The sequence below is a fragment of the Lactuca sativa genome, chromosome 2 (genome assembly GCF_002870075.4).
Source record: "Lactuca sativa cultivar Salinas chromosome 2, Lsat_Salinas_v11, whole genome shotgun sequence".
Lineage (NCBI taxonomy): Eukaryota > Viridiplantae > Streptophyta > Magnoliopsida > Asterales > Asteraceae > Lactuca > Lactuca sativa.
The window spans coordinates 124,470,929-124,480,935 of NC_056624.2; the positions used below are offsets into that span (position 1 = coordinate 124,470,929).

Genomic DNA, 10,007 nt, shown 5'->3' on the forward strand with positions numbered 1-10,007 from the left:
GTGGTGGTACTTTTGGAGAACTCACTAAGTTTTGGCTTACAATTTTTAGTTTATGGTTTCAGGTACTTCAAAGGATCGTGGAAAGGCGAAAGCGTGATCGTACACAACTTCCTGTTTTGTCACTGGATCTTAGGGAAACTCTTATTTGAAATAATACGTTTGAAACAATGACTATTTTTGTGAACAATGATGATGAATAGTTGATTTTTTTGAAAATTCTAAATTATTTTGATTTTTTAGTGTTACAAGTACGACTCTATTGCTTCAAAGCATATATCAAACAGTTGACACACTTAACACCTCTACTTTGCCTTGACCTACTGCGGATATTCTCCTGCAAAATTCCATGAATTTGTTTATGGATTTGGTTGGTGGAGAATGTAGATGTTTAATTTCACAATTTCACGAACCAAATTTACAAATCTTCCACGGATCTTCATTGCGGATCGTCTCCAGGTGAGACGTTACCGCCGCTAGGGCTGTCGAGCCTGTTGACGACGAAGTAAATATCAAGGAAGGGCAGGGTGATTCCGAGGGTTAGGGAAACATGGAAAATTCATGATTTTGGACCTCTTAGCAAGTTGAAACCTTTTTGGACGATATCTTTAATTTTTCACAAACCAGAAGGAGCAATTTTACAATTTTGTCATTTTAAAATATAGTCACTGTCCAAACAATAATATTTATTTCCCTTCTATTTTTAGAAAGCTTTATTCCGTAAATTTAGAGACAAATTCCATGAAGCTTATTCGAGTCGTCAATGGATCAGTTACAAAATTCCCAATTCACTTCAATCTAAACCCCTAAAATTTTACAGAGGGAATTTTATATAAACAACCAACCTTTCAAATTTCCTCATCTCCTTTCTCACCTTTTCTCCAAAAACCTTCAAATTTCAAGGTTTGAGGAGAAAATCTACCCAAATCCAGCTCCCTCTTTCCTTGCTGTTTCTGGTAATTATTTTTTAATCTTTTTCTTTTTCTTTTCTTTTTTCATCTGAATTGGTAAAAGAAATGTGCCTATTTAAAGAACTTACTAGATCCAAATAGAATTCCAGAAGCATGACATTCATTTCAGGTGGTGGTCAACATAGGCTTTCGTATTTAATTTCCCTATATTCTTCTAGATTCTTCCTATGATTCATATATGAGTCATGGTATGAAAAATCAGTTAATCACCTTTCAAAAAATATAAAAGATTGAAAATTAATTTGTGGTCTTAGTTTTTTGGGGCCCTTCCTTATTGCCTCGATCATCTTGCAGAATAAGGTTAGATGGGTTTTATATTTTTTCATGAAAAATTATTATCTTTTGTTCTATTGTTTGTGGGTATTAAATTTTAAATCTTGGGTTTTCTGTTTTAGTTTTGAAAGATTCGAAAGTTGTATGCTTTTTCTTAAATTAGTTCAAGATTTGTCATGGGTAATTCCTGATTCAGCGAAAAATTGCAGAAACTTTTTGGTGATAGAAAGAGAAAGAGAAAGAGAGAGAGAGATGGAGGAAGAGAGAGAGTCAACAAGATATTGGTGCCATGCATGTGATAGAGTCGTCGATCCAGTCATGGAGGTCGAATCGGTCAAATGTTCAGTTTGTCACGGCGGCTTCGTGGAGGAAATGGGCAGCGTAAGACGTGATGATGACCACCACCACCACCAAAACGACGGTGGTTCTGGTTCCGACTCCGACCGTGGCATCTCTTTTTGGGCTCCTATCTTGCTTACTATGATGGACACCCCTCGCCGTCACCGGAGATTCAGACAACTTGGTTTAGACGAAGCGAATGAAGAGCAAAACCGCCACCAAGGAGGAGGAGGAGGAGAGTCGGAGTTGGATCCTGAACAGAGGAGAAGGAGGAGCACCGCCGCCATCTTCCACCTTCTTCAAGGTATTCAAGCGGGAATGGCATCTGAATCGGAGAACAACGAGGAGGTCGCCGGAGGAGACAGAGACAGCAACCAGGAACAAGTTATTCTGATCAATCCTTTCACCCCATCTATCATTGTCCACGGCGGCAGTGGTGGCAACCCGTTTGACTCCAGAAACCTCTCGCAAAACCACCCATTTGGATCTTTTGGTGATTACTTCATCGGACCTGGTTTAGAACAACTCTTACAACAGTTATCCGAAAACGACCCGAATCGATATGGAACACCACCCGCCAAAAAAGAAGCAATCGAGTCAATGCCAAAAGTCAAAATCGAAGAAGATTCAATTCAATGTTCGGTTTGTTTGGAGGAATTTGAAATCGAGAATGAAGCACGTGAAATGCCATGTAAACATAGGTTTCATGGGGATTGTATCTTGCCATGGTTAGAGCTTCATAGTTCATGTCCGGTTTGTAGGTATCAGATGCCGGCTGATGAGTCAAAGGTTGACCGAGAACAAGAAGGGTCCAGGGGTATTATTGGAAATTCATCAAACGGGGTTACGGGTGAATCGGGAAATAGGAATAATGAAGAGAGGCGGTTTTCTGTATCTTTTCCTTGGCCTTTTAGTAGCTTGTTTTCATCGCCGAGGGCTAATACGGTAAATTTGGGTTCGAGTACGGTGACAAGATCGTCTTCCGGGGACTCGGGATCACAGCCGCGGGCCCACGAACATGATCATAATAGTCATTAAAATGCCTTGTAAGCTCCCAATTTTTTAATATGCTTACCTGTTAATGATTTATACTATGTATGGTATGTATCAAACTGATATTTGTGTTTGATATGTATCTTTGATATGTATCAGACTAATACTGAGACTAGGGTTTGTGAATCCGACAAATCTAATTTTTCGATGGATCACATATTTGGTTCCCGAGTATTAATTGAGTTTTGCAAATTTGGTTTCATAAAATTCTATGTAAATTTGGTCTTTTTTTTGAGGTTCGTGTCATGATTTTGGTTATTGTTCTAAGTAAAATGACTATTTTTTGTCCTTTTGAGTATTTGGAAATTTGGTCCAACAAATATAGTCATTTTATTTAAAACAAGAAACAAAAACACTACAAAAACTTTAAGTATATTGAGACAAATTGAAAATTTTGTCAAAGATGTAATTTCTCTTAATTTTTAGCTCAAGTTGAAACAACATGGGACCAAAATTGCGATAGAAACTTGTTGAGCAATGAGTATGCCTTGTAAATTTCCATTTTTATTCAATTTTGTACGTTTGAGTATAACTAAGTTTTGATCCTTATTTCCTTGTTTCATTTTGGTTTTAGCTAAAGTAATTACAAAAATAACTCCTTACTCCTATGCTTTCTAATTTTAAATGTGTTTAGCGTAAAGTTGTAATTGTTTTTCAGTTTGGTTCTTATTTCAAAGTTCGATATTGAGTTTGGTCATCAAGACTTTTTGGTCCTTATTTTAAGATTTTATGTACATTTTAGTCCTTGAAAATTCAAGGTACCAAGGATCAAAATAGGTATGGAACCTTGAATAAGCACTAACATTAAAAAAGATTTAAAAATTATAGAGAACATTTATGTAATTTATTCTGAAAAACTATAATATTGAGGTAAAATAGTCTCGTATTACAAATAGATTAACCAGCAAAATGATATTGCATTAGTCGGTCAGGACCAAAACCGAAATAAAACCTGAAAATATGGACCAAAAATGAAAATATATAACTTTTTTAGATGCAAAGGAAAAACACTAACCTGAAAACATCGATTACTTTGATTACTGAAAGGTTTTTATTTGTTTGTGTACAGGTCTCCTCTCTTCTGTATCTTCGTCTCTAGTCCTATCTTTCATTGTAAATTGTGATCCACCTCCACTTATGTATTCTTTTAAGTTGTATACATGTTATCATCATATGATGGTTAGGTGTCTATATCCATGTAATTAATAAAACTTCTTGCCATCATTCTTTTAATCTTTCAAGCAATCTATCAATCAAATGTATACAATCTTCTTCATACAACATAAGTCGAGATAGAGAGAATACACATCATAGCAAGATTGAATTTAGGGGTTGTTTAATAAGTTCTGAACCGAATACATTCGGAGGTTATCTGCATTTAACGTGTTTGATACAACATCTGAACAAATCAAAAGCCTCTAAACCTAGTTCTCTTAATGATTAAGATGTTGAAATTATTAAGCTGATGTTGGAATCATTCAACACTAAATGACAGTTTGTCAAATTGCCCCTTAGGCTCAAACGACCTAACGGTGATCATTTGGGAAAATATGACAAAGTCCGGTCCAAAGAAGCCTAATAAGCCGAGTAAAATGTGCCCGACTACATCCTTCAACATTTTTTTCACCACAAAATTTTACATGCAAGAAAGTCCATCACTATACCACATAACTTCCATTCCATGTTGAAGCTTTCTTTAATTATTATTGTATATGATTAGCAATCCTAATAGAATATAATAAACAATATATGAATTCTATAAAATCTTTATTCAACGATATGTTCACCATGTAGCAAAGAATAATCTTTCATTTGTGTTAGCCAAACAATATAAGATTGCATATGTGTTTTTCTTTAATATCATCATTTTTTAATGTTCAACACTACAAAAGGTGATCTCTCTTTTATAAGGGCCCCAAACAAAGAACCTTCTTGAGTGTCATGTAACATGTGATAAGTAATCTTAGGACCACATAAAAACGCTAATTTAGCATAGTCAATTCAATGTCGTTTTCTCTCATAGACAATTTCCATCCCTTTTTTATTATAAACTTATATCATAGACCATCCAACATAAATTTTGAAAATACAAAAACTACATGGAAACTCAAAATAAAAACTTACAGAAAAAATGTCATAAGAAATTATGACAAAAGTGTTGAAATCTGCATCACATGAAGTTTCCCAATAAAACGTAAGTGCAATTCAAGATAGCTAAAACAGTTTATAAATGGTTGTGTCTGACTTAAAAACGGTCCTAAACGAGTGGGATTCGCTCATGAGTCCTTAAACGGCTCCATAACCCCCATTTAATCTTTAAAAATTAAACTTGGTTGAAATCATTCCTAAGAGTCTTAAAATTGGTCTAAAATTATATTTTGAAATCTATCATAAACCGTTTGAAACAAATCTTCCCTAATAAATAAATAAATAAATTTGTCATTTGTTATTTTCTCCTTTATTTTGTCACTTGTTATTTTCTAGATTTTTTAAAATTATTTAATATCCACTTGTTATTTTTATAGTCTTTTTTTTTATTCAAATTCCACCTATTAAATGCCACCTCATATTAATTAATTTTATTAATAGACTAGGTTATAACCAGTGGAAACAATGGTTGATATGATTAAAATTTATATATATAAAAAACTAGATTATAGTCCGCGTTAAACGCGGGAAACACATAAAAAACATATAATCGTTTATAGATATTACATAATGATTATAAAAAAAAAAAATATATGGTTATGGTATTATTGAAATGTGTAGAAAATACATTGAAAACGATAAATATCTATAATCATTGAAGGACCTCTTTGTATACAATATTTTTTGTTTTATTAGTTGAACGACATTCCTCGTCTCATATAGTTATGATAATGTTATATAATTATAAACATTTTAATTACACGTTCCTTCCATAATGAGGTTACCTAATTTAAACATATATTGACAACCAATATACCATTTTATTCTACTGCATTAAATATTGACAACTATTTCATCTATTCAAATAAAGTTATATAATATAATTTATAGAATGTTAAATGTTATATGAATTTAATTTTAGTATATCATCAATGGAGATTCTTTTCTAAATCATGATTGGTTTATTTTAAATTGATTATGAATATAAGTGTTGACTTTATGTATGCTCTTATTTATTTGGTGTTCACAAGAACTTCGCATTAGTTTTGACTTAATTTTGAATAATTTTAGTATATCATCAATGTAATTTGGTATATCTTTCAATTTTATGAAATATCAAATAATGACATTTCATTACTATTGTGATAATTTTGTTTATATATTGTAATTTTACTAATCTTAACGGTCTTATTTTTTCTAATAACCGTAACGCTTTTACTAATTGTACTTTTTACAAATTTCCTAATATCTTATAATTTTTATCTTACTTTATAATTTTTCATAACTATGTTATTTTCAAGATTGACTGCTTTAATAGTTTTTTTTTCAGTCTATTCAATTTTATATTTCATTATAAAACATTATCGTTTGTATGTATTCTGAAATTTCACTTTAAAAATGTTTTATGTTTACAAATTGATATTAACTTTTTTAATAAACCCGTGTAATAATTATTGAATATATATCTCATTTTAATTAACATTTACTTCCTTCATTATATCAAATTCCTCACTAAACGAATATATTTTTGGAAAGTAATAATTAGAATGGGGCAGCATTATCTAAGACGTAAATGTCTGATATATTTTTGGAGGAAAAAAAATCAGGATCATTAAAAGTTTTTATAATGAAAATACAAATTTAAATTTGGTGAAATTATGGATGAAATTACTCGCGAAAATTATTTTGGAAGGAGTTGTATTTTTTAAGGTATAATAATATTAGAAAATTCGAAATATGCATATTTCTTGTGTAAATTTATAAATTTTATTGTTACTATATAAAGATAAAAAAGTATGTTGATATGATATACAAAAAAATAATCGAAAAAAATATAAAAAAACGAAAGAAGGTGCTGACCTTCTAGTGCACAATAGTGAATGCTTGAAGCAGAGAATGGTGATGGAAGTTATAAGCAATAATAATGATGTTGTAGAAGAAGGTTTGAAGAAAAGAAACGATTGAAAATAAGTGTGAGTTGCGTATTCAATGACGAATCAGATATGTATGTGATAATTTGAATATGACTTTTCGGTATTAATGATTTCCTAATAAAAATAGATTTTTTATTAATAGTTTACTAATATAAACGGATTTATATTAATTGTTAATATTAATGCCTTGATTGAAATGGTTTTTAGTAATATGCTTTTAATATTGACCATATTAAAAATCTTCATAATCGGAAATTCAAAATTTAAAATATGGAAAGCTTTTATTGGAATTAAATACATTCATTTTCAACGAATATAAGTTATTGTTTGACGATTGGAAAGAATTTATTGGAATTAAATACATTCTATATGGGAAAGATGATGTCAGCAATTTGATCTAATTGTGGAAAAAATAAGATTTAAATACAATCAAGGATCCAGATTATTTAAGATGATGTCATGAGGTTTCTCTTTTAATAATATTTAGAGATAAATGCCACAATAGGTCTAAGATACCTTATCAATGGCTGAAAAGCTTTCACATCTATACTCAAAATAGGTCTAAGATCCCTTCTGTTCAATATATGATATTTAATATAATTTATGGTTTATTTTTTATTTGTTGAGTATAAAATGGTTGGTTCATATAACTCTACTTCATTAGTAATAATGGTTTGTTTTTATAGGCATCACACATTATGCTGTTGATAATGAATAGGACATATGAGTTCCTTTTTTCTAAGATTTGATTGCCATAAATTTCTTTAAGGCCAACTATTCAAATCAAAACGGTTTTCAAATTAGTTGTAGATTTATATCAAGTTTCTTCTAAAATTCTAAATAATCATATGTAATTTGATGTTGGGTATGTACCGCAAAGAGATTGATGTTAGGTGGTAGGGCCTCACTTGCTTAGTGAAGGTGCCTTACAAATTAAATAATATACCACTTATGAGGACATATGGTTAATATTTATCTACAATACCAAAATCAGCTACTAATCTGGCAAGTTAGTTGGAAAGAAACACCAACTTTTTTCTTTTCAATTTTCTAAAGTTAAAATTCTAAAAATGCCCTATTATGTAAAAAAAATTCTTCTCAGTTTTCTAAAGTTAAATTTTCAAAAATACCCTTTTATGTAAAAAAAATGCTCTACAGTACGAGCCTCATACAAAGCCGCGCCCCTTTAATATGATGAAGAGGGGCCGCCCTCAATTGTTTTCAAATTTCTAAAGTTAAATTACTTTTATTTTATTTTTACAGGTGGAAGCAGATATTCAACATGCTAATACTCCATAAGAATTCCACCTCTTCACTCTCTTCTTATGACATTATGAGTTTGATCGTTGATGAATTTTTTTTTCGGAATTTTTTTAAAAATGATTTAGAGCAATCGTTGATCTGGGGTTATCCTAATTCGATTTTTAATTTCTATTTTACTCGATTATTGCTTCTAAATAGGATAAAAGTGTTGCCATTTTGGGTTAACAAGCAAGCTTGTAGTTTTATTAATACGATTTTCAATTTCTGTTTTACTCAATTAATGATATATTACTTTATTATATAATCAATTTTTTAATATTGTTTAAAATTATCACCGGTGGATTCTACGGGTTTTACCTTAGTTAATTTTATTAAGTACTTATTTGTACACAAGAAACACAACATTGTAGGCGATAGAATTTTAAATTTAATTTGATAATAATCATGAATAAACTTTAGATATTCTAATATCCAAATATAATTCTTTACTTTTCTCCTTTCTTTGTCTTCACAGTGGGCTTTGAATCTGAAAAAAAAAAGTAGTCATATTAAGAAAAAATGATATTAGTTACTAAACATATAAAGATCAAATAATAATGAATTTAAAAACCATGAGATATAGGTGTGAGGAGGGAGTGGAGTGGAGTGGAGTGGAGGTTAAATAAACATGACTCAATATAAATAATATGTATTTTATATATGTTAAAGCCGATAATATATACTTTACACATAATATGTTATGAAGTCGATTAATATCAACACATCATATGAATGAAAGCATAGCAAATATTTATTAATCCATTATGAGTAATTAGTTGTTATATTTTTTTGAATGTTTTTGCCGTATAATATTTTTTTAGAAGAGTGTTGACGTATAACATGTTAATCATGAATAAGATTTATTAAGAAAATGCAAGGAGAAATTGTTATATAGGCAAAATTTTATTTTTCATACATGTACTGTATTTACATGATTTTATTAAAAAAACATATTTATTAAGTATTTATAGTTGTGGAGTAGAAAACCTATGGAACCATAAATTTATTTATTTATTGAAAACACTAATTAACACTTTAAGTAATTCAGTTATTTTATAGTGGTGATTTTTATTTTAAATTTCAAAATCTATAGATTGAAAAAATGTGCATGTTAATGTTAAGAAAAAAATTTGATTGGTTTTATAATTAAAAAAAATACATTTGTTCCTAGGCATAATAAAATTAAATTGAAACAATGTATAGGTTAATGCATAATCAATTATTACCCACTTATACTTGCATATTGCAATTTTACCCTTTAATGAGTCTAACCCTAAATGGGTTATGTGTATCTTGGACATATGCATTTGTTCCTATGGCTGCAAAAAAATTGATAATTATCATTATCAATTTTTGATAATGATCATTATTTGTCATTCAAATAGGAGAAACTGAATGGCAAGGTTAAATCCCAAATATAGTCGGGAAAAAATGATTAAAAATGCAAAAACGTAAATATGCAAGATCTGCAACAAAATCATATAACATCAAAGTCAGGAAATCAAATTCTAATGCTTTTTATAGCAAAAGGGTATTATGGTAATTTTCAGAAAAATTAACTCATTTTTACTCATCGATGAAGGATTGTTTTGGCTGCCATATTTATTTGTGTTTGGATGTCAGTGACATTTATACACAAACTGATAAGCAATCCAATTAAAATGAAAACCAACTAATTAAATATAGATATTGAAAAGAAAAAAAAAAAAGAAAAAAAAAAAAACGAAATCAAATTGATGGCACTGAATTTGAAAATGTTCAAAACCCTGGAAAGAATGAAAGAATAAGTAGAAGCTTTTGAGAATTCTTAGGATTAATTTCACCATCTTTAGCTCTTATTAAACCAAAACCTATAAAGCTTGTTGATGTCTTTAAAACAGAACTGTCAAAACTTTAAACTATCATCAAGCCTATATACAATGCAAAATAAATCAGTTATGGAATATAATCAATGAGAAAGAAGCATGAATCTCCTATTCGCAATCAAAAT

At 29.9% G+C, this 10,007-nt stretch overlaps 1 protein-coding gene across 3 annotated transcripts; it reads left to right on the forward strand.

Annotated features, from left to right (window-relative positions):
• Positions 1-796: 796 nt before the first annotated feature.
• On the forward strand, positions 797-3,866 carry LOC111898624 (E3 ubiquitin-protein ligase SIRP1). Of its 3 annotated transcripts, none has more exons than XM_023894525.3 (3): positions 797-953; positions 1,451-2,626; positions 3,703-3,866. In XM_023894525.3, the coding sequence occupies exon 2, from the start codon at positions 1,494-1,496 to the stop codon at positions 2,616-2,618; it is 1,125 nt and encodes a 374-aa protein (XP_023750293.1). In that variant the 5' UTR covers positions 797-953; positions 1,451-1,493; the 3' UTR covers positions 2,619-2,626; positions 3,703-3,866. The 3 variants fall into 3 exon arrangements, with proteins under 3 accessions (XP_023750293.1, XP_023750292.1, XP_023750291.1); XM_023894524.3 differs by lacking the exon at positions 797-953 and adding an exon at positions 1,116-1,268; XM_023894523.3 differs by lacking the exon at positions 797-953 and having other exon boundaries at positions 1,290-2,626.
• The last annotated feature ends 6,141 nt before the right edge of the window (positions 3,867-10,007 follow it).